This window comes from Cnephaeus nilssonii, assembly GCF_951640355.1.
Source record: "Cnephaeus nilssonii genome assembly, chromosome: 18".
NCBI classification, from domain to species: domain Eukaryota; kingdom Metazoa; phylum Chordata; class Mammalia; order Chiroptera; family Vespertilionidae; genus Cnephaeus; species Cnephaeus nilssonii.
This window is the reverse complement of record NC_137089.1, coordinates 48061960-48086789: the sequence shown is the minus strand read 5'-3', so window position 1 is coordinate 48086789 and position 24830 is coordinate 48061960. Positions and strand designations below refer to the sequence as shown.

At 46.2% G+C, this 24830-nt stretch overlaps 1 protein-coding gene across 6 annotated transcripts in view; it reads left to right on the top strand.

The window, feature by feature from the left end:
- SPIDR (scaffold protein involved in DNA repair) overlaps positions 1–24830 on the top strand; it is a 324477-nt gene that overhangs the window by 295802 nt on the left and 3845 nt on the right. The window contains exons 12-19 of one of the 6 annotated variants that reach the window (XM_079795887.1): positions 3589–3676; positions 5165–5302; positions 5399–5458; positions 14479–14689; positions 15359–15511; positions 20140–20233; positions 21091–21211; positions 21442–21495. In XM_079795887.1, the coding sequence (XP_079652013.1) occupies positions 3589–3676; positions 5165–5302; positions 5399–5458; positions 14479–14689; positions 15359–15511; positions 20140–20233; positions 21091–21211; positions 21442–21495 (919 nt within the window). Of the gene's footprint in view, positions 1–3588; positions 3677–5164; positions 5303–5398; positions 5459–14478; positions 14690–15358; positions 15512–19995; positions 20234–21090; positions 21212–21441; positions 22095–24830 lie in introns of those variants that run through there. The other 5 variants (XM_079795886.1, XM_079795884.1, XM_079795885.1 and 2 more) reach the window with 5 other exon arrangements.

The following is a 24830-nucleotide window of genomic DNA, read 5'->3' as shown; positions in this document are numbered from 1 at the left end:
ATTCATGCATTTACTGGTTGATTCTTGTATGTGCCCTGACCAGGGATCAAACCCACAACCTTATCTTTTCGGGACAATGCTCTAACTCAGTGGTCGGCAAACTCATTAGTCAACAGAGCCAAATATCAACAATACAAGGATTGAAATTTCTTTTGAGAGCCAAATTTTTTAAACTTAAACTTCTTCTAACGCCACTTCTTCAAAATAGACTCGCCCAGGCCGTGGTATTTTGTGGAAGAGCCATATTCAAGGGGCCAAAGAGCTGCATGTGGCTCGCGAGCCACAGTTTGCCGACCACGGCTCTAACCAACTGGGTCAGGACCATATAAACATCTTTCCATTCTTAAATACTTCTTACGTAACCATTTCAATGGCTGTATATTACATTGTGCCGATGTATTGTAATTTTAAAAAATCTTTATTGTTGAAAGTATTACATAGGTTCTCCTTTTTCCCTCATTAACCTCTTCTAGCCCACTCCCATCCCCCACCCCCTCGGCCCTCACCACGCCACTGTCTATGTCTATGAGTTATGCGTGTACACATATGAGTTCATTGGTTGGTCTCTTCCCGCCTCCACCCTCCCCTTCCTGCCCTCTGAGGTTTGACAGTCTGTTCAATGTTTCTATGTCTCTGGGTCTATTTTTGATCATTAGTTAATGTTGTTCATTGAATTCCACATATGAGTAAGATCATGTAATACTTACCTTTCTCTGACTGGCTTATTTTGCTCAGCATAACACTCTCCAGGTCCAACCATGCTGTTGCAAATGGTAAGACTTCTTTCTTTTTTATTGCCACGTAGTGTTCCATTATGTAAATGTCCCACAGTTTTTTTATCCACTCATCTGCTGATGGGCACTTAGGCTGTTTGCAAATCTTAGCTCTTATAAATTGCACTGCTATGAACATAGGGGTGCATATATTATTTCTGATGAGTGTTTCGGGTTTCTTAGGATATATTCATAGAAGTGGGATCACTGGGTGAAATGGGATTTCCATTTTTAATATTTTGAGGAAACTCCATACTGTTTTCCACAGTGGCTACACCAGTCTGCATTCCCACCAGCAGTGCACGAGGGTTCCTTTTTCTCCACAACCTCACCAGCACTTGTTGTTTGTTGATTTGTTGATGGTAGCCATTCTGACAGGTGTGAGATGATATCTCATTGTTGTTTTGATTTGCACCTATCGGATGATCAGTGACTTTGAGCATTTTTTCCTGTCTCTTGGCCATTTGTATGTCCACTTTGGAGAAGTGTCTATTTAGGTCCTTTGCCCATTTTTTCATTGGATTGCTTGTCTTCCTTTTATTAAGTTGTATGAGTTCCCTATATATTTTGGAGATTAACCCCTTATCAGATGTGTCATTAGCAAATATGTTCTCCCATGCAGTGGGCTCTCTTGTTATTTTGTTGATGGTTTATTTTGCAGTGCAGAAGCTATTTATTTTAATGTAGTCCCATTTGTTTATTTTCTCTTTAGTTTCCATTGTCCTAGGAGATGTATCAGTAAACATATTGCTACGAGAGCTGTCTGAGATTTTGATGTCTATGGTTTCTTCTAGGACTTTTGTGGTTTCACATCTTACATTTAAGTCTTTTATCCATTTTGAGTTTATTTTTGTGTATGGTGTAAGTTGGTGGTCTAGTTTCATTTTTTTACATATGCCTGTCCAATTTTCCCAACACCTTTTATTGAAGAGACTGTCTCAGCTCCAATGTATACCCTTGCCTTCTTTGTCAAATATTAATTGAGCATAGCGGTGTGGGTCGATTTCTGGGTTCTCTGTTCTGTTCCATTGGTCTATATTCCTGTTCTTATGCCAGTACCCGTCTGTTTTGAACACAATTGCTTTGTAGTATAAATTGATATGTGGTATTGTGATTCCTCCAACTTCGTTCTTCTTTCTCAAGATTCCTGCAACTACTTGGGGTCTTTTTTGGCTCCATATAAATTTTTGGAGTGTTTGTTCTAGATCTGTGAAATATGCCCTCAGTATTTTAATAGTGATTGCATTGAATCTGTAAATTGCTTTGGGTAATGTAGACATTTTAATGATGTTGATTCTACCAATCCATGAACATGGTAAATTCTTTCATTTGTTTATACCTTGAACTATCTCTTTTTTCAACGTCCTATAATTTTCAGAGTACAGGTCTCTTACCTCCTTGGTTAAGTTTATTCCTAAGTATCTTAATTTTTTTGTTGCAGTGGTATGGGATCATTTTTTTTAAAATATATTTTATTGATTTTTTACAGAGAGGAAGAGAGAGGGATAGAGAGTTAGAAACATCAATGATAGAGAAACATCAATCAGCTGCCTCTTGCACACCCTCCACTGGGGATGTGCCCGCAACCAAGGTACATGCCCTTGACCGGAATCGAACCTAGGACCTTTCAGTCCATAGGCCAACGCTCTATCCACTGAGCCAAACTGGTTTCAGCGGGATCATTTTTTAAATTTCTCTTTCTGAGAGTTCACTATTGTATAAAAATGCATGGATTTTGGGGTGCTAATTTTGTATCCTGCTACATTGCTGAATCCTTTATTAAATTTAGTAGTTTTTTTATGGAGTGTTTAGAGTTTTCTATATACATATCATGTCATCTGTGAATGAAAGTATCAGAAAACTTGAATAGGCCAAATACTACTGATGAAATTGAAGCAGTAATCAAAAAACTCCCAGCAAACAAAAGCCTTGGTCCAGATGGATTCACAGGGGAGTTTTAACAAATATTCAAAGAAGAACTAACACTTCCTCTCCTCAAACTATTCCAAAAAATTCAAGAGGAAGGAAAACTTCCAAAGTCTTTCTATGAGGCCAGCATTACCTTAACTCCAAAACCAGATAATGCTACGACAAAGAAGGAGAACTACAGGCCAATGAACATAGACACTAAATCCTCAACAAAATTTTAGCAAATTGGGTCCAGCAATACATTAAAAAGATCATTCACCATGACCAACTGGGTTTTATCCCAGGGATGCAAGGCTGGTCCAATATTCGCAAACCAATAAATGTGATACATCACCTAAACCTATTGCAAGACAAAAATCACATGATCATATCAATTGATGCAGAAAAAGCATTGGACAAAATCCAACACCCTTTTCTGATAAAAACCCTCAGCAAACTGGGAATAGAGGGATCATACCTCAACATAATAAAGGCCATATATGACAAACCTACAGCCAACATCGTACTCAATCAGCAAAAACTAAAACCATTTGTCCTAAGAACAGGAACAAAACAGGGATGCCCTCTTCTACCACTCTGTTCAGCATAGTACTGAAGTCCCAGCCACAGCGATCGGACAAGAAGAAATAAAAGGCATCCAAACGGAAAGGAAGATGTATTACCATTTACTGAACAGTCTCTGTCCTATTCTGGTGCAGTCAGGTTGAAGGTCTGTTTGTCTCTGTGTGCCAGTCTTTTCCATCTGAATTGCCACTTGTGAATGGTGGGCCCTTGGCATGAGGGCCGTGTCTGCTAAGCAGATCTATGTATGACCAGCTCCCTGACCAGGTGCTTGGGAAGTGATGCTTAGTGATGAACACCTTTGACTGATCTCTTCTTTTTCCAGGGCAGCAGGGCTTTTCAGTTTGATTGACACTCTGTGGCCTCCAGTGGTGCCTCTCAAAGCACCTGGCCATGGCCAGGCCTGTGAAGAGGTAAGCTCAGCATTTGAGGAAGCCCTCCCCTCCCCCCCTCCCCCGGTCGCCACCTGCTCTGGGCCAGGTGCTGCGCCAAGTGCTGCCTCTGCAGTCCACAATCCCGAGAAGCCCAGGCCAGTGAGCATGAGCCAGGACAGAGTCAGACCCACTCACATCGTTGCAAAGCCCAAGCTCTGCTTGCTTTCCTCCCGTGCTTCAGTATGTTCTTCTTGAGGTTAATTTATGGTGGTGTCTTTAAACCACAGTTGTTAGGGTCATCCCATTAGGGTCAATAGTTAGGGTCTTAGCCTCATACTAAACAAGACACAGAGCACCCCCCGCCTTCCAGTCACTAGCAGAACCAACACTCGGTTACCAATTAGAGCAGAAACTCATTAAACCTAATAAATAAAATCCATGGTATTCGTACAGCTAACAAGTTAGCCAGGAATTTCCATTTTGCTGCCTCCTCATATTATTTATGGTAGTTGCTCACAGGTAGAAAAATTGACTGATTAAAATGTGTCCCCTCTTGTCTACCCTGAGCGTCCTCCACCAGGCTGGCCAGCACTGCTTTGGGCTACAGTTCCCAACGCTGAAAACTGGGGTGGTCTTGTTTGTGTAGTAGCTGACTTCTTAGCAAAGTGCTAAGAATATGACTCTGTACTGTGCTAGACCAGCAAAATTGCTGTCAAAAATTCCCACTTCCAATTTTTTTTTAAAAAGCTGTGATGCATTTACACAATGGACTACTACTCAGCTATAAAAAGGAAGGAAATCTTACCCTTTGCGACAGCATGGATGGACTCGGATAGCCTTTTGCTGAGTGAAATAAGCCAGTCAGAGAAGGCAATACTGTATGATTTCACTCATGTGTGGAATCTAATGAACAAAGTAAACTAACAAACAAAGAAGAAACAGACTCAGAGAACAGACTGACAGCTGTGAGAGGGGAGGGGGGTTGCAGGGCTGGGTGCAAAGGGTGAAGGGATTAAGAAAACAAAAAGTCATAGACACGGACAACAATATGGTAATTGCCAGAGGGAAGGAGGGTAGGGGAGGTACAAGAGGGTTTTGGGGGGATAGATGGTGATGAAAGGAAACTTCACTTAGGGTGGTGAACACACATTACAATATACACATGATGTATTACAGAATTGTATACCTGAAACCTATATAATTTTGTCTGCCAATGTCACCCCAATAAATTCAGTTTTAAAAATGCTCATTTCTAGATTATTAGAGAAAATGTTCTAAATTGTGTTTTAAATATACTTTGAAGAATACATTTCTAAAATGAAATCTGAATCAGTAATAAATTCAAAAGTACAAGATTTTATACTTGGTCCCAGAGATAAACAACATAATCTATTTATTATATAGGTATTCTTATCAGCCTTTCAGAGACAGTGTTCATCTGTGAATAAAAATGTATAAAGACTACATTTTGTATTTGAGTCTTTTAACAATGCATTCACGTTCTACTTCTGTCCCTGTTTCAAACAGGTAAACACTCACCTGCCTCCCAGCTTCTGTTATGTCCTCGCTGCTCATCCCCAACTGGGACAGATTGATATCATTGAAGACCCTGTTTCTAAGCTTTACCAGCCTCCAGTTCCTTGCTCCTTACGAGAAATTCTCCAGGTAATGTCTTTATTCTAACAAAGCCTTCAGTTACTTTTTTTTCTGAAATTTGTGTGCTTTGTGTGATGTTACAAATCTTTTTCAATGCCTTTTCAGACTGATGATCTTGGTACCCGTTGCAGTTTCTATGCCAGAGTGATTTATCAAAGACCATTGGTAATCTCTCTCTCTTTTTCCCCTCATAACGTGTTATAACGCATAAGGTGTTTTATACTTTATTAAAGGATCATTCATCCCCCTTAGAAATTAATGGAGCATCAAAATAGAAAAGCATTTTTGAAATTGAGTTACGCATGCGTGGTGCTGAGTCATACGACACTCCTTGAGTAGGTGTGGACTGCCGGCCACTGTGTTAAATACTGAGGAATAGAACAACTCAGGCCTAACCCTGCCAGGGAAGATTCTCGCCCAGTAGCCGTAGTTCCTTTCTGACCCATGGCAGGTAGAAAAGAAGGAGAAGCTGAAACTTCAGTCTTGGGGTGAAAGCAGGAATCTCAGGATTGAGCTCAGCCACTTCTTGGAACTAACTCTTCAGTGGTCTGCGAGCGTGGACAGTTGAGGGAGCCCTGCGGGCGCTCAGCCGTGGGCAGTTCTCGGGAGGGGCGGCCTAGAGGGGCTCGTTGTCCGCTTCGCAAGTCAGCTAAGAGTAGATAAAGAGATGCTTTTGGCGCGTTCAACCCATGATGTACATTTCACAAGAAACCTCTGCTGGGCCTTGACTAAGAGGAACGTGCACATCTCAGGCCCCTGAGAGGTAGAGGGCATCCCATTGCTTTTCTTTCTCTGTTCACCCTTCAGTCATGTGACAGCTGACCAGCGCCCCCTGAGGAATAAGAGGGAGGCTGGCATCAGTCACTCAGCAGTGCTCCTTGTGAGCCGTCCTGCGTCTGGCTCAGCGAGCAGGCCCAGGCCTCCAGGGAGGACACGGTCTGCTCACCTGATGTCTCTGACTTTCTGGGTCTGAGGCATCCGAACCTGACTGTGCACTCCTCTGCCCATCCTCTGCAGCACGCTCACCTGGCACCTGGCACATTCCTGTCATTCTAAAGTGCGTCCAGGTGGTGGGGATGTGGCCTCGGGCAGGGGCTCGCTGCACAGCTGCTGTGTTGCTGCAGGCAGAATGCTGTCCTGGGGCAGGAACGTCAGTCTCCTGGCTGCTGCACCATGTGCTCCTGCCCACAGAGCCTGGTCTGCCCACAGCTTTGCAGCTGAGACCAGAAGTGGAAGGTGAAGAAAGCAGGTGTCAGATGCTCACACCATCACCGGATCTCACCCACCCACCCTTCTGGGATCCCTAGAGCAGAGAGGGAGACACACTGCAGGCCATCCGGTCCCTCCTGTTCTGAGTTTTCTGCCAAGAAATAGGCTCCCGTCGGCTCAAGTACAGCCTGCCTGCAAGCATGCCTTGCAGTGGGTGTGAACCGAGGGATCGATGGTCCGTTGGAAACAGTCAAGGCCCCAGAACCCAACCGAGCACTGAACTTCCTCAGTTCACTGGCCTTCTTTATGCCTCTGTCTTCGCTTTTGTGGGAAAGTGAATCACCAAAACCAACTTCCGTGGAGAGGAATTGAAACGCTAAGTCCTGGGCCCACTATGTGGCTAAGCCGACACATGCGCAGTGGCATTGCAGTGAGTCACTGCGAGACCTGAGCTGTCAGGAGACTCGGTTGTAGTGACACTGTACTAATGATTAACTAGGAAAGGGAAAGGTGTTTTTTTGTATTTAACTTTTGTTTTGAATATTCAAAATGTTCAGATTCACAGTAATTATAGATTCACAGTAGATTGCATGCACCCTCATGCCATCATCCCATACCTGCAGTAACCACAGTATGGTATCAAAACCAAGAAACTGACACTGGCATAATCCACCAAACTGGTTCAGATCTCAACCATCATGCATGTGTATGTACATGTATGGATACTTTCATGCCGTTTTGTCACATGTGTAGCCTTGCATAATCTCTACCACAATCAACATACTCAGCTGTACCACAGACTCCCTCATGTTCCCATTATAGCCACACCCATCCTGTTACCCATCCCCAGACATCAGGCAACCGCTAATCTGTTCTCATCATTATAATTTTATTATTTTATGATGGTTACACACATAGAAGCATGCAGTGTACAGGGATGGGTAAAAGTAGTTTACAGTTATAATACAAATAAATGATACAATAATTAGTAAATGATTATATAGAATAAATTCTGTGTTTCTTGGACTCACAACTATAAACCACTTTTGCCTACCCCTATACGTATATTGGTATTAGTTTCCTAGGCCTAATATGCAAAATGCCAAAAACTAGATGGCTTAATATAACAGAAATGGCCCTGGTCAGGTAGCTCAGTTGGTTAGAGTGTCATCCCAATACACCAAGGTTGTGGGTTCGATCCCTGGTCAAGGCACATACAAGAATCAATGAATGCATAAATAAGTGTAACAACAAATCAGTGTTTCCCTCCCTCCCTCTCTCCTTTCTCAGCTCTCTAAAACCCATAAATTTAAACCAATAAGCCCTGGCCAGGTGGCTCAGTTGGTTTGAGCATCACCTCCATGCACCAAGGAATTGTAGGTTCGATTCCTAGTAAGGGCACATACCTGGGTTGTTGGTTCGATCCCTGGTCTGGGTGCATACAGGAGGCAACCAGTCAGTGTTTCTCAATCAGTGTTTGTCTCTCATATCGATGTTTCTCTCTCTCTCTCCTGACCTTCCTCTCTCTTTAAAATCAATAGAAACAAACCTTTGGGTGAAGATTAAAAAATAATAATAAAATACAACAGAAATGTATTGTCTCATGCTTCGGGAGGCTAGAAGTCTGAAATCAAGGCTTGGCAGAGCCGCGTTTCCTCTGGCAGCTCTAGGGGAGATTCCTGTCTTTTCTCTGCTGGCGTCTGCTGTTTGCTGGCAATCCTTGGCCTTCCTGGGCTTGTTGATGCATCACTCCGCTCACATGCTATCTTCACCCTACGTGTCATCACAGGTTCTTCCGTGTCCAAATTGCCCCCTCCTTTTTTAGTATTTTTTATTGTTGTTGGTATTATAGATGTCCACCATTTCTCCCTTTTTGCCCCCCTCCACTCAATCCCTACCCCACCCCACGCCTTCCCCACACTGTTACCTGTGTCCATGGGCTATGCATATATATTGTTTAATCCCATCACCTTCTATTATCTTCCTCCTCCCACCCCTCCCTCTGACATTTGTCAGTCTGGTACAAGTTTCCATGCCTCTGGCTCCATTTTGTTCGTCAGTTTATTTTGATCGTCAGTTTATTTTGATCATTAGATTCCACAGATAAATGAGGCCATGGGATATTTGTCTTTCTCTGATTGGCTTATTTTGCTCATCGTAATAATAATCTCCACATCCTCCATGCTGTCTCAAAGGGTAAGAGAGACTTCTTTTTTACAGCCATATAGTATACCATTGTGTAAATGTACCACAGCTTTTTTTTTTTATTATTATTATTGATTTTTTACAGAGAGGAAGGGAGAGGGACAGAGAGCTAGAAACATCGATCAGCTGCCTCCTGCGCACCCCCTACTGGGGATGTGCCCGCAACCAACGTACATGCCCTTGACCAGAATCAAACCTGGGACCTTTCAGTCCGCAGGCCGACGCTCTATCCACTGAGCCAAACCGGTTTCGGCATGTACCACAGCTTTTTTATTCACTCATCTACTGATGGGCACTTGGGCTGTTTCCAGATCTTGACTATTGTAATTAACACTGCTATGAACATAGGGGTGCATATATTCTTTTTGATTGGTGTTTCAGGATTCTTAGGATATATCACCAGAAGTGGGATCGCTGGATCAAATGACAGTTCCATTTTTAGTTTTTTGAAGAGTCTCCATACTGTTTTCCACAATGGCTGCACCAGTCTGCGTTCCCACCAGCAGTGCACTAGGGTTTCCTTTTCTCCACAACTTCACCAGCACTTGTTGTTAATTGATTTATTGATCGTAGCCATTCTGGCAGGTGTAGGAGGATACCTGATTGTAGTTTTTATTTGCATCTTTCTAATGATTAATGACCTTGAGCATTTTTCTTTTATCTCTTGGTCATCTGTATGTATGTCCTCTTTGGATAAGTATCTATTCAGGTCCTTTGCCCATTTCTCAATTGGATTGTTTGTCTTCCTGGTGTTGAGTTCTGTGAGTTCTTTTTATATTTTGGAAATTAACCCTTTATCATGAAACAGACTGATGAGTCTCAGAGAGAAGGGGTGAGGTGGCTGCAGGAAGAGATTAACCAAAGATCTTCTATGCATATATGCATTTCCTATGGACACAGACAATAGGGTGGTGAAGGCCTAGGGCAGGGTGGGAACCAGGTTGACAGAGACAGTGGGGGAAAGAGAGGGACATCTGCAGTACTCTCAACAATAAAGGTTTTTAAAAATAATAATAAAGAAAATAAATTGGATGCCTTTTATTTCTTCTTGTCTGGTCACTGTGGTTAGGACTTCAGAACTATGCTGAATAAGAGCGGACATCACTGTCTCGTTCCTGATCTTAAGGAAAACGCTTTTAGTTTTTCCCCATTGAGTATGATGTTGGCTGTAGGTTTTTCATATATGGCCTTTATTATGTTGAGGTGTGATCCCTCTATTCCCACTTTGCTGAGCATTTTTACCATAAATGGGTGCTGGGTTTTGTCAAATGCTTTTTTTAGATCTATTTATATGATCATATGATTTTTATACTTTATTTTGTTTATTTGATGTATCACATTTATTGATTTGCAAATATTGAACCGATATTGCGAATATTGCATCCCTGGAATAAATCCCACATGGGCATGGTGTGTGATTTTTTTTTTTTTAATGTATTGCTGGATCTGATTTGTTAATATTTTGTTGAGGATTTTAGTGTCTATATTCATCAGTAATATTGGCCTATAATTTTCTTTCTTTGTAGTGTCTTTATCTGGTTTTGGAATTAGGATAATGTTGGCCTCGTAAAAAGAGCTTGGAAGTGTTCCTTCCTCTTGAAGTTTTTGGAATAGTTTGAAGATCATAGGTATTAATTCTTTGAATGTTGGTAAAACTTGCCTGTGGAGCCATCCTGTCCAGGAGTTCTGTTTGCTGGGAGGTTTTTTTATTGCTGCTTCAATTTCATTAGTTGTTATCAGCCTATTTATATTTTCTGATTCCCCGATTGAGTTTGGGAACATCATCTATTTCTAGGAATTTGTCCATTTCCCCCAGGTTGTCTAGCTTGTTGGCATATAGTTGCTCAAAGTATTTTCTTACAATCCTTTGTATTTCTGTGATGTCAGTAGTTACTTTGCCTCTTTCATTTCTGATTTTATTAATTTGGGTCCTCTCTCTTTGTTTCTTGGTAAGTCTGGCTAATGGTTCATCAATCTTGTTTACCTTTTCCAAAAACCAGCTCTTGGTTTCATTGATTTTTTTTTATTGTTTTTTTAGTATCTATGTAATTTATTTCCACTCTGATCTTTATTTTATTTCCTTCCTTATACTTACTCTGGGCTTTTCTTGTTGTTCTCATTCTAATTCTTTTAGAATTAGTTGTAGGGTAAATTGTTTCTTTGAGCTTTTTCCAATTTCTTGAGGTGGGCCTATAATGCTATGAACTTCCCTCTCAAGACTGCTTTTGCTGTGTCCCAGAAATTTGGCGTTGTTGTGTGTTCATTTTTGTTTGTTTCCAGGAAGTTTTTTCTTTCTTCCTTGATCTCATTGGTAATCCATTCATTGTTTAATAACATGCTATTCAGTCTGCAGGTGTTTGAATATGTTGAGGGTTTTTTACTGTAGCTGATTTCTAGTTCATGTGATTCAAGAATATGCTTGATATGATTTCAATCTTCTTGAATTTGTTTACACTTATTTTGTGTTCTAACATGTGGCCTATCTTTGAGAATGATCCATGTGCACTTGACAAGAATGTATATTCTGCCACTTAGGGATGAAATGTTCTGTAAATATCAGTTAAATCCATCTGATCTAGTGTGCTGTTTAGGGTCGCTGTTTCCTTGTTGCTTTTTTAGTCTGGAAGATCTGTACAGTGGTGCCAGTGAGGTGTCAAAGTCCCCTACTATGACTGTATTGCTATTTCTCTCTCCCTTAAAGTCTTCCCTTTTTGTATAAGGTGTGTGGTTTAGGTCAAGTTTCATTTTTTTGCCAATGGATGTCCACTCATTTCAGTGTTACTTGTTGATAGGATATTCTTCCTCCATTGACTTCTGCAACTTTGTCAAAAAATAATAGAGTATTTTTGTGTAGAAGAGATCTGTTTTTAATAAAATTTTAGCAGTAAGATTGATAGTACTGTGATGAATTAATTGGGATAGTTTTTTTTTTCTTTTTCAGAGGATATTATTGTTACTGACTTTGTTCAAAACCCAATGGTAAAGATGATTTGATAGTTAATTTCAAAGGAAATTAGACCATTTTGGTTCCATCAAGAGACTGAAAAAAAGACAATAAGCCAAATCCAAACTATTTACAGAGAGTATCTAAAACTCTTAGCTTCAGATAATCTTTTTTTTTAATTTTTATTTGTTGATGAAAGAGAGACATCAACTTGTTGTTCCACCTATTTATGCATTCATTGGTTGATTCTTGTATGTGCCCTGGCCAGGGATCAAACTCACAACCTTGGCATATCGGGACAATGCTATAACCAACTGAGCTACCCAGCCATGGTAAATAATCTCATAGAAAAAAACCTTTGGCCCTGGTCCGTATGCTAAGTGGGTAGAGCATCTGCCTGTGCAGTGAAGGATCGCGGGTTCAATTCCTGGTCAATAACATGTATCTGGGTAGTAGGTTCGATTTCCCGTCCAGTTATTGTAATGAGGAAGGCAGCTAATTACGTCTCTCTCACATCAATGTTTCTCTCTCTCCCAATCCCCTTCTCCCTTCTTCCCTTTCATTCTCTCTAAAAAAAAAAAAAAATTCAATGGGAAAAATGTCCTCAAGTTGAGGATTAACAACAACAAAAAATGTTTGCCCTTCCTGACATATATACCATTTTTTTAAAATGTGACTTTGGCCAGTTGTTCCTAAAAAGCTAACTCCATGCACTTAGTTGTCATGACTCTTGACCTTGATAAATTTGAAGAATAGAGGCCAGTTACCTAATTGAATGTCCCTCCATTTCTATTTTCCTTTTGTTATCTCATGAATAGATTCAGATTATGCATTTTTGACTGGAATACAACATAAAAACATTGTGTTCATGTCAGGAGGCACACAGTAGACTTGTGCCAGTGCTGTGATATTCTATCAATTGATTAAGATGTTATTTTCCAGGTTTCTCCACTATAAAGTTAACTAATAAATATTTCATAGTAATTATTTAGTAACTCTCTAACAAATATTTTGTAGGATGACACATTGAGACTATGTAAATATCCTACTTCTTATTAAACTTTTATCCACTCATTTTAACATTCCTATGATTCATGCCTGGATTATTACTCTGATAGTGGCCAAATGGTAATTTTCTAATTCCAGCATTCCTTCTACATTAATGTATTGGCATGTGGATATAAATCTTTTCATTTCCCTGATTCACGTATTTACTTACGTATGTCAGTATGGACCAGTGGATTCAGTTTCATAATCTGTTACTATAGTTCATTTTAATGTCCAGATTTTCCCAGAGTCAAGCTGGCTCCTGTGATGCTTGCATCATTCTTTGAGTACTTCCTCATTTTCTGACACAATAAGGTGTTTCAGACTGATTTTCTCTGCTATGAAGTCAGCCGTGGTTGATTTTTAAAGGAGAATGGCTTTTGTTTGTTTGTTTTGTTTTGTTTTTTTGAGAACGGCTTTTAGAAGCCACAACACTAGGTGGGCTCATTGCTGCCGGGCCGTCATTGGCTCTCTCAATGGACAGAGCAAGGAAATATATATGAGTAAACTCATGCACACATACATATAAGTCCAAATCTATTTCCTTCTGCCTATTCATCTCTCTATCCTGATTTTACACCAGTGCCTCCAACTCTAGAACTTTACCTCAGAATTGACTCTAGGGTTTCCTATTTCATATTTATTCAGCAGTGAGAAACCTGGCTCTCATTTTGTTCAATTTAACTTTCTCTAATTTCCTGTAAATAATCAGCCTCCCAACCATGTGAGCTGCCCGGTCCTGTCAACCAGCCATGTGGACTCCTCATCCTCATCCCACCATCCACGCCAGCAGGTCCCCCGGCCCAGCCCCACAGAGCGCCAGGGTCCTCCCCGCCAAACCCTTGACCCCATTTGCATCTAGAGAACCCTAAACTTTGATCAAGAGGAAAGGGCAGAGTGCCATTATCATAAACTTGAAAAGGTGTTATAACTTTTGCAGATAAAACAAAAGGAAAAGGGAAAAGAATAATGAAAGGAAAGAAGAAAGAAAAAAGGAAAATAAAAACAAATATTTGAGACCTGCTTTATACCAAACCTGAGAGCAAATAAGATGTAGTTCTGTCTTTCTCAGCTTGGGCTTCTGTAGCAAATGCCGTGGGGTGCGCGGCTTAAACAGCAAACGTGTTCCTCACCGTCTGGAGCACGGAAGCCTGAGGTCACGGTGCCCGCGTGGCTGGGTTCTGGGTGAGGGCTCTCCTCTCGGTTCACGAAAGGATGTCTCCTGTATCTCCACAATGTGACCTAACTGCCTCCCAAAGGCATCGCCTTCCACGACCATTACCTTAGGAGTTAGGACTTCAACATATTACTTTGGTGGCGGGGGTTATAATCATTCAGTTCCGTGACATTTCCTAGCCCTTAGAAAACGTACATGTAGCAGGACAGGAGAACGTGTATGTACTTAATGTAAGACAGTGTGGTAATTAGCACCATAGGGACACAGACATGGGATCAGGAGGCAAAGCACACGAGCTCTTCCTGAGCAGGTCAGAGGACACGGAGAGCAGTGCCAGGAAAGGGCGGATGGGACCAGAGCGAAGGAGCCCGTTACAGGTGTGAGGTTGGGGCTCACGGGGCACAGCCATGTCAATGGGGCTAGTGACCAGGACATGACACGTCTTGTATGTTTTTAAATATGTGTTAAAGTGATGTTAAGGTAAACATGTAATAATGTTAATATAAATGATGTTCATTAAAGAACAGTCACCTAACATTGCTTTAAAAGTTATTTTGATGTCAGAGTAGCTATCAAGTTCATAGTCTTGACTGTGTCTCGTAGCTGAGCAGTTTGCTTCTTCTGGAGCAAAGGGAGATTTGGCTGATGGTGACTGACGTCACCCTGCAAGTGCAGGATGAAAATCACTCTGGCTTCCCCAAAACGCTGCCGGTCTGCGTGACCCCCTCGTGTGTGCTGGGCCAGGAAGTCCTGGAAGAACTCGCCAAGGCTGCCCCCCACAGCTTCTTCTTCAGAGACGCTCTCCGAGACCAGGGTATGCTTCTTTCTCACAGCCGTGAGCCAGTGGTGACGTACAGAGTCCAGACCTTGGCTTTGGGGCTTCCGGGTCCTGCTCTGGAACTGCTGGGCACCACTGAGCCCTCCGCAGACAAGGCGTGTGGCGTGCAGAGGCCGCTGGTGCCGCCCAGGCGCTCACTGGCCATGCCACGGCTGCCTGGACAGAACCAGAGCCCCTTGCACTACGGACAAACCCTGTCCCAGGTGCCAGTGGTCACTCTGGGACTGTCTGTTGGTGGCAAGCTTTACAGGTGCAAGAGCCACTTTAAGCCATTGCCTGAGACATTTTTTAAAACAAATGAAAAGCCACAAATTGTGAACATGTACACTTAGTCGAGGAATCAAAGTAGGAGCCTGCCTCAATTGTATATGTATTTTCTTTATTTTCTTGAGGTATAATTTTCATACCATAAGATTCACCTTTTGCATTGAAAATGAATGTAGTATTTGTGTGCGTTTTCAGCTGAGCACATTGGCGGCTTTGGGCTTCCTTTCTGCACAGTGTGTGTCACCGGGCACAATGAATGGACCCACAGTTGTGCCCCGTGGCCACCCGGCTCATAGGAATCTAGCAAAGGACACTGCCGTTCCTGGCAGGACTCCCTTTTCTCCTCAGCGGTTCAGTCTGAAATGTCTCTCTTGACAGGTCGGATTGTTTGTGGTGAACGAACTGTCCTCTTGCTCCCAAAGCCCACTTTGGATGTGGCCTCGGGCACCCACTCCTGTGAGCTGCCGGGCCCTGTGAGGCTCGATGGCCTGGACTCCGTCACTCAGGCCAACTGCATTTGCAGCGTTCAAGGTGGGTAGCCGATCTTATTGGAAACGGTATTTCTATTTTCTTACATATCACACCTGTCAACAAGTAGTTGTTGAGTACCTGACACGTTCCAGACATTGGATACACAAGGAGCAACATCAGAAGAGGTTCTTGCTTCTCGATGTGTAGTGTGTGTAGAAGGACGTCAGTCAGATATGCTCACCGCCAGGTACAGAGCCTCAGCATCCCCGGGGTCCAGGGCTGCTCCCGGCACCTCCCCTGGCCAGGGCGGTCACTGAAGTCCCCAAGGGCAGGACGGAGCTAATGAGGTGAAGCGGGAGGTCGGGAGGAATATCTGGTGGGGAAAAGCAGGACTTACAAAGGCTGCTGGAAGGACAGAGTGGGTAAGCCCCAGAGTCTGGAAGGAGGCCAGAAGGCACCTGCATAGAGGGAGTGACCTGCGACAAAGCAAGAGCGCCAGCTTGTGCAGGCGAGTGGGCTCCGCGGTCAGGACCTCCCAGAGGGACGGCATGGGCCAGTCTCCATCTCTGCAGAGCGGAGGAGGGGCTGGGCCTGGGGTAGCAGCCAGCAACAGGGCGAGCACCGTCTAAACCAGTGGTTCTCAACCTTCCTAATGCCGTGACCCTTTAATACAGTTCCTCATGTTGTGGTGACCCCCAGCCATAAAGTTATTTTCGTTACTACTTCATAACTGTAATTTTGCTACTGTTAATGAATCGTAATGTAAATATCTGTTGGAAAGTGGTGGCAAAGTCTTGGCTTCGGCCTCTAACTAGAAGAAAAATGTCTGAGCCCCAACTTCTTTCTGTCAAAAAGGTGGGAGTAGTGTGGCAGAGTTCAAAGTATCTGAAGAAAATTTTAAACCAGGCTTACAGTGCCAGGAAAACCCAGACTGTCCAGAGCACTTGTGTAGCTGTTGTGTGCCCCAAAAGGAAAAAAGGGTTGAAGCACTTCCAATAGGACCTTTTTAAAGGACCTTTTAAAAAAGATGTTTTAATAAATATGTGATATACCTTTCCCAAGCCTAATTCTAAGAGAGTTCGGTAAATAAGAAAAGGAAAGGAAAGGTTTTTAATAGCAAACTGCAGTCAAGTGATGCGTGTGGCGTCACACTTACAAACTCTAACAAAAATTGTTTTTTTCCTGATGCCCGCTGAAGTGAATGTTCTAGATGCTAACTGGTTAATACACTTCCCAGGCATCCCTTGGAATACATTTATGGCTGCAGAAGGGATTTCCAGTGGTGTACAGATCCCAAATGAAATACATTTCCTCAGCTCTTGTCCTAATTGGATGGAAGTAACTTAATTCCATATAAATGTAAATGCTATTAACACCCAGAGATATCCTGGGATCAAAAGGAACTTTGATTGGTAGCAGTCTCCTTTATATTAATCCATTTAGCAGACACACGCTACTGAGCCAGGCTCTCGCTGGGCACGGGGCCTGGGGAGAGAACCACTCCCTTTGCCTGTTGCGAATTAGTGGACCCTCCTTTCTGGCTATGTTACAAGCTCTTATTGACTGTGATTTCTGTCCCTTTAACTTGATATTCATTAGATTTGCAAGGACAATGAAATTAGCTGGGCAGCTTTTTCAAAATCAAGATGTGTTATTTTCATTTTTAGAAAGTCATTCAAGTATCTATCACATGAATATCTTTTAATAAATCAAACCTGCTTAGTTCTCATAAACCTGTTTTTCCCTCTACAGTTGAATTTTCTTCTAATACTTGTTCTAGTGGGAATGCAAGTCTTCCCCGCTACAGAGTGGGAGGGTGGCTGGAAATGCAGGTCCTGTCTTCCAGTTATTCAAATGTCTCATTTCGCTTTCTATAGGATGATCTGTGATTAACAGAATATTAATTTTCCTCACACTCTAGGAAAATTAGACCATCTCAGTCTCGGTCTAAAATTCCTAACTGGCTTCTCATCCTTCCACAGTCAATCTAAAAGCCCCAGCAAGCCTGGCCAGTGTGGCTCAGCATTTGAGTGTCAACCTGTGAACTAGGATGTCATGGTTCAATTCCTGGTCCCGGGGGGGGGGGGGGGGGGGGGGGGAAGGGCATGCAGGAGGCAACCAATCGATGATTCTCCCTCATCATTGATGTTTCTATCTCTCTCTCTCCCTCTTTTTTTTTCTGATATTAGTAAAAATATATTTTAAAAAAATAAAATCCTCAGCCAGACCCTGAGTAATCATAGTCTGTTACCTCTACAGCCACTTGACCTGCCTTTCCTTTATGCCTGTTTGGCCCCAGGAAGCAGTGCAGGCCTGTGCCCACCCCACCTGCATCCCTATCTCAGTTCCCTTCTTTTATGAAGCCTTCCCTGACGCTCGAGCCCGCTTAGTGGGCCTCTCTTCTGCACCTCTGAAGGGTCTATTCCATTTCTCAATTTAGCATTTACTTATGGGAGTGTTAGGTGTACAGCAAAAGTAAGCAGGAGGCGCAGAGATTTCCCTTATTCTCCCCACCGCCCCCACACACACACACACAGCCTCTGCCACTATCAGCATCCCCCATCAGCGTGGTACATTAGCTACAGTTGGGCACATCCTAATCGCCCAAGGCCATAGTTTACGTTAAGGTCAGTGTTGGTACTGTCCTTTATTTGGGTTTAGACAACTGCATGACACGTACCCATCATGACGGTGTCCTGCGGAACAGCTCACTGACGTAGAAATCCTCTCCACGCCCCTGTTCATCTCTCCCGCCCAGGAACACTTGGCCACTCATCCTCTGTTTGTATCGTTGTGCTTTTTCCAGAATGTCTGTGTATAGTTGGAATCATAGCTTTTTAAAACTGGCTTCTTTAACCAAGCAACATGCACTTAAGTTTCCTCCATGTGTTTGCATGGCTTCATCGCTCATTTTTAGCGTGAATAATATTCCGTGTCCGGATGAGCCACAGTTCGTTTATCCGTTCACCTCCTGAGGGATATCATCGTTGCTTCCCAGTTTTGCCAGTTGTGACCAGAACTGCTGTAAACATCTGTATTCGGGCGCTTGCGTGGACCAAGCTTTCAGCTCCTTTGGGTAAATACCAAGGAGTCTGATTGCTGGATCGTGTGGTGAGAGTGTGTGTAGTTTTATAAGAAACCACCAAACTACCTTCCAAAGTCGCTGCGCCGTTTCACATTCCCGGCGGTGAGAGAGGGTTCCTGTTGCTCCCCGTCCTCACCAGCCTCTGGTGGTGTCGGCATTCCGGACTCGGGCTATTCTAATAGGGGTGCAGTTGGGCATTGAGTTGTTTTAATTTGCATTTCCCTGATGATATAAGATGTTAGACATCCTTTCATATGCTTATTTGCCATCAGTATATCTCCTTTGGTGAGATGTCTGTTAAGGTCTTTGACCCATTTCTTAATCAGGTTGTTTGTGTTCTTGAGTTTTAAGTTTGTTTTATACTAGAGACCGGTGCATGGAATTCCTGCACTGGGGGGTGGGGATCCCTCAGCCCGGCCTGCACCCTCACACAGTCGGCGAGCCCCGCGATGGCTCCGCAGAGGGAGGCCCCACCCACCAAGTGCAGCACCGCCGCAGCGTGGCCTGGGCCTCCCTCTGCGGGGCAATCATGGGGCGATGGCCGAGCCGCCAACCAATCACATCACACCACCTTGGCTGGCCTGGTGCCAGTGGGTGTCATAGCGTGGTCCCGGATGGTTGTTCCGCTGTTCGGTCGATTTGCATATTATGCTTTTATTATTATAGATTGTGGATATTAGTCCTTTATCAGATATGTCCTTTGCAAACATTGTATCCCATATTTCATGGTATTTTTACTCATTATTTGTTTATCTGGATTGCAGCATTCATCATTGTTTTTAGTGCTACACATGTATCCCACACTAAAGAGCATTGTATACATGTTTGTTTGTTGAGAAAAATAAATCACAGATGTGGGAGTAAAATAGGAAACCAGGGAAATCACAGAATAAGAGATACTAACAAACCAATAGAATATTTATGTTTCCTTATCAAAGGAGTGGAAACCAAGGTAAGGAATTCCGTTGTGCCTGTTCAGGAGGCAGACACTTAAAGTGGTGTCCACACGCAGTGCCTGAGACCGGGCTCTGCGAGGGGAAGGGAGGGGCTCAGAGGCCTTGTGGGGAGCACCTTCGAGAGGCGTGTCTCTCTGCTGCTCACAGTAGTTCTGCTTCTGGGAATCCATCCTGGGGAAGGGGTCTCGGCACAGAAAGGGCCTCAGCAGGAAGATACCACTGCTTAACCGCCAAAGGAATTCGGAGCCCACGTGTCCAGTTTGGAGAATGGTTGGGGGAACACGTCCCCTCGGTGGGATATCAGTAGGACAGATAAAACAATTCTTAATAGTACATAGCAGCCTAAAAGGAGGATGGGACGTGGCACTGATGATTTGCTTGTAAACCCCAATACGTGTGCATCTGAGAAAAACTAGAGAAATCAGGCACAAATGAAAACAGTCGGTTAGGTAGCAATGTGGGCAGTTTTAAAACTTACTTTTTACTGTTATAATGTTGTCCAGTACATGGAAATGACAAAAATCTTAGGGGCATTCATATAAACTCACAAGCGAGAGGAAAACCCGAGGCCCTTGCTGCCCGCTGCGCCCTGCGGAGCACAGACAGGCTGAGGGCAGGCCCCGAGCTGGCTCTGTCGCCCCGCCTAGGCACCGTGACCGCTGTGGACGAGGGCACGGCCTTCTCCTGGCCTGTGTGTGACCGGTGCGGCAGCGAGCGGCTGAAGCAGAGCCCACAAGACAGGTAAGGGGCAGGGGCCCCCTGAAAGGCCCTGGGGCGGCGGCAGCCCAGTCCCAGGCCCCCGCCTGCCCCCTGCCCGGGGCCGCTCCCCCGCCAGGCCGGGCGGAGCTCCGAGAGCACAGGGTCCCTGTCCTGCGAGGTGGAGGCTGCGGACACGGTCTCCTCCGGTTCTCCGGCTCCTGCAGCTCCGTCTTGCAAAGAGGAGCCAGGTTTGTCCTCGGTTGGTTTGTTACCGGGGAAGCGAAAGCCAGGGGCCTCGTGAACAAATGTGACTAACGTGGCGCCTTACAGCTTGTCCTCCGTGGGCACGGGATTCCGCAGACCGGGGGCAGCTGGGCGCACGGCTGTGCGGCCCGGGCCCAGCACCGCTCCTCCCTCGGGGGTCTCTCCAGGCCGTGCTCTGGCCTCCCGCGTGGACTCTGTCACAGGACAGAGGAGGGGGCTCCTTACGCTCCTGCTTCCGAAGAAGCCCAGGGCAGATGCCTCCTTGGCACCTCCTGGCCGGATGGCATCGTGTACAAGCAGGTCATCGCCGGGGCGGCCTGAGAGGCGGGCAGAGTGGGAATCCCGGGGACTTGGCAGCAGGAGGGCGGCAGATGCTGATGGCGGAAAGCAGCTTTCCCATCGGGCAGGGCGGAGCGGCCTCCCCCTCGGCACAGGCTTCCCTCTGCTCATGGGTGTGTGCTGCCTCATGCTGAGAGCCCTTCCCTGGGTCATGCCACACGCCATCCGCCCGAGCGGGGGAGCCGACCTCTGTCCCTCAGCACGGCCGCTTTCAGGAACTTGGTTTTGGCAGGAAATCCCCTGCCGGCTCAGCACTCGCTCACCCGTGTGTCTGGCCCGTCCTCCCTGTTTCCCAGCCACAGGGGCGCCTTTTCCTGCGCGAACTGCTCCCGCGTGGTCACCGCTCCTGTCCTCCGCCGGCACCTCCGGGTCTTCCTGGCCTGCCCCACGCGGCCCCGGTGCACAGTGAGGGTCAAGGTGGGTGCGCGCCCCGTCCCTCGCGAACTTGCATCCATTGCTCTTTCCCTGGGAAGAGGCGGAGGACTCACCCTCAGGATCACAGTCCTTCCATGCCTGTGGCCTGAAAAGTCACATTGGCTGACGCTTTGAGGCAGAGCCACCAAGGGAGACCGTGGTTCCTGTCCGACACGTCAGTCTGCGGGCGTGAGTGCTGGCGTCAGCGCTAACCGGCCCCTCTGTCCTTGCAGCTGCTGCAGAGCAGTATCTCCGCGCTCCTGAGGTTCGCCGCCGGTGAGGACGGGGTAAGTGCCGGATGTGTGTTCTGTGCCCCCAGCCCTCAGCTGGCAGGTCACCCCCAGGTAAAGCCCCGGCGCCCTGTGCTTCCCCTCTGGCCGGCGGCCCCACAGCACACCTGTGCACCTGCTGAGTGCCAGGCCTGGCTCCCAGGCGCTCCTCACCGGCCGATGCCCATGTCTGCCGGCAGGGCCTTCCCTTTGGGGTTGGGGTCACTCCTGCTTGGTCTTAGAGTAGAATCAGGAGTCTGCCCCAGGCCTTGGATTATAGAGAACAGTATGGAGATTTCCAGTCCCGGGGCCGGCAGTGGTTTCACACTAGGAGAACAGGATTAACTGAGATTCACACCTTTTTTTCCATTCGAGAGTCACTGCAGTGTGACTTAGCAAAGCGCTGTGCGCCTCCAGGAAAGCCACCACCTGAATACACTCAGGGGCCGAGTTCCCCTCTTCACAGGCGGCCTCGCGCCAAGGCAGGCTGTCCCGGAGGCGCCCCGGCCGGCACAGCCACTGACAGGCACCGCGGTGGCGGGGAGCTGCTGAGCCCAGAGGAGGGCACCTGGCTGACCACCGAGTGGTGCCAGGCACAGCCCCCTGGCCGGGGCCGGGGTCCACATCAGGCGGAGGGGGGGCAGACTGGCCAGCTCAGGAGGTTACGGGGCCAGGGGTCCGATCGGGCAGAACTCCGGGCGGGCTCTCCTGGCCGAACTCCAGCTCTGATTCCAGCAGAATCCGGCTGATGTGCTCCATCCTGTGGAGGCTGCCCTCAGCCCGCCACCTGCCGCCCCCCCTCCTGCCCTCAGAGCGGGCGGCACCAGGACGGGAGCAGCGTCCCGTTCTTCCATCTGAACTCTCCGAGTTCGGATTACATGGGGATGGGATCCGTCCACGCACAGAATCTGGAAGAATCACTGGTCTGATACGGTTCCCGCTCGGATCTCAGGGTAGTCGCCGGTGGAGTATAAAAGTTTCTGGCTCCCGCCCTAGGATAAGCCCACCAGCCTGGGCCTGTCTCTTTAAAGCAACTCGGTGACACCCCCTCCTCCCCCCACACCCCTCACCCTGCGCTAAACAAGGGGTTGCAGTGCCAATAGGGGTTGGTGTTTAGACCGGGCTGCCGGAGGGCTTATAAACAGGTATTCCCTGGTCGTTTCAAAGTAGAGTGGAAGTAAGTAATTAGTGGCCCAGGAAGGGCTCCTTGCTTTCCTCCCGTGGCCTGTTTCACCTCCCAACCACCCAGGGCAGCTCCACACGCCCTGCAGGGAAGCACAGGGCGGCAGGCTCGCAGCCCGTTTTTGTGGGATGCAGAGAGGCCTCCTTAGCCCCACGAGTGACCACTTAGCAGAGGTAGTAGGCAGCCCAGACTGGGGAGTGGGGTCGGGAAACGGACTCGCCTGTGTGTTCCTGTTCTTAGTGGGGTCTGTGTGTTCAATGGGGATGAGTCAGCAGTACCTCGTTGCCTCCTCTCTCAGTGCCTGGGGAGAGAGGAGAGGAAGAGAGCAGGGCGTGGCCCTGGGAAGGCCGGGGATTGGAGGTTTCCAAGGCGGGGCTCTGAGCAGGCGCTAAAGAGAACAGAGCTGGGTATCGGGGAAGTGGAGAGTGGTGGCGGGGGAGTGTTGGTAACACTCCTGCTTAAGGAGAACACGTAGGAAAATGAACCAAAACCCACAACCTAACAAACCAAAACCAGCCACACTTGGGAGTGATGCACAACTCAGCTGCCGTTCCACCCAGATGGGCACAGGTTCGCCCGCATTCTCCAGGCGGCCTTGGCCAGGCCCTGCCTCCCACTTGGTCCTGCGGCTCCCCACCCAGTGGCCTGCCTCCTCCAGGCAGCCTGCGGGATGGACAGCCACTCTCAGCAGGGAGCGGGGGACAGGGAGGCCTGCAGGATGCTCTTCTCCGTTGATTTCCTTCTGATGGCACCTCCCACACATTACACTCCGCCATTGCAATGCTCTCTCAAAAGAGCATGTGTGTGTACTGGAGTGTTCATGTGTTTGTCTCATACAGCTGTGTGTGCTCATGTGTACATGGGAGTGCTAGAGTGTGTGCATTGGATGCGGGCACCGGTGTGATAGCTTCAGGTGCCAGCTTTGCAGGCTCTCTGTTCTCAGAGCTGGCGCCAGGAAAGTAAGGCAAATGCTAAGCCTGCGGTTCATTTCCGTGCACTCCTCCCCCCTCCCCCAGCGTCACTCACAGTGGCTGACCAGCGCTTTACATCCAACCGGAAGGCAGCTGGAAGATGGGTAATAAAAGGACTTGTGTGTGTGCCCTGGCTGGTGTGGCTCAGGTGGTTGGAGCATCCGATTCCCCGTCAGGGCACATACCTAGCTTGTAGGTTTGATCCCCAGGCAGGGGGCGTATGGGAGGCAACAGGTCCATATATCTATCTATCTATCTATCTCTCTCTCTCTCTCTCCCCCCCCCCCCATCCCCCTTCCTATCTCTAAAATCAATAAACATATCCTCAGGTGAGGATTTTAAAAAAAAGGAATCTTAAAAAAAAAAAAAGACTTCCGTGTAGACATCAGCCATGCGTTTTCCAGTCTGGATTCTGTTTTCTGGGTGAGTGCACATTTACCAAAACCCAAGGAATCACGTCGGACTGTCTATGGAACCGTAACGCCATGCCCTGGGACGAAGGCACTGCCTCTGGGCAGGATGCACGAGGGCACGTGTTGCGCCTTCACTCTAATGTCCAGCTGCAGAGGTGAAAGCACTGGCATTGCTGTCCGTGTCCCTCGGTGCATTCATTAACACTCAGTGATACGAAGCTTGGACTTTGTTTCCTTAGCTTTCAGAAAAAGAAAAGTTAAAACAACATATATTGTACCATTTGAAAATAGAGACACATTTTACACTTACGCACATATGCATTTATATGAGAGGACATACGCGTTTGTTGGTGGGTGTGATTGTTTTTACCTATCTGTATTAATTGCCACCAAATATAAAGTATGTATAATTTAACCTTTGTTTATAAATGGTAGTTGTTATCGAAGATGGTAGCTGCCAAACCTGACATTTTTTAAGTGATTTTTTGCTGACTTTTTTCAAGTCGGAATTCCATACTTTCACCCCAAGTAAAAGTGAAGGAATGCCTGGGCCGTCTATGTCACACACACACACACACACACACACACACACACACAGAGGCACACAGGCACACACACACACACAGGCACACACACAGGCACACACACACACACACACAGGCACGCACACAGGCACACACACACACACACACACACACACACACAGAGGCACACAGGCACACACACACACAGGCACACACACAGGCACACAGGCACACACACACAGGCACACACACACACAGGCAC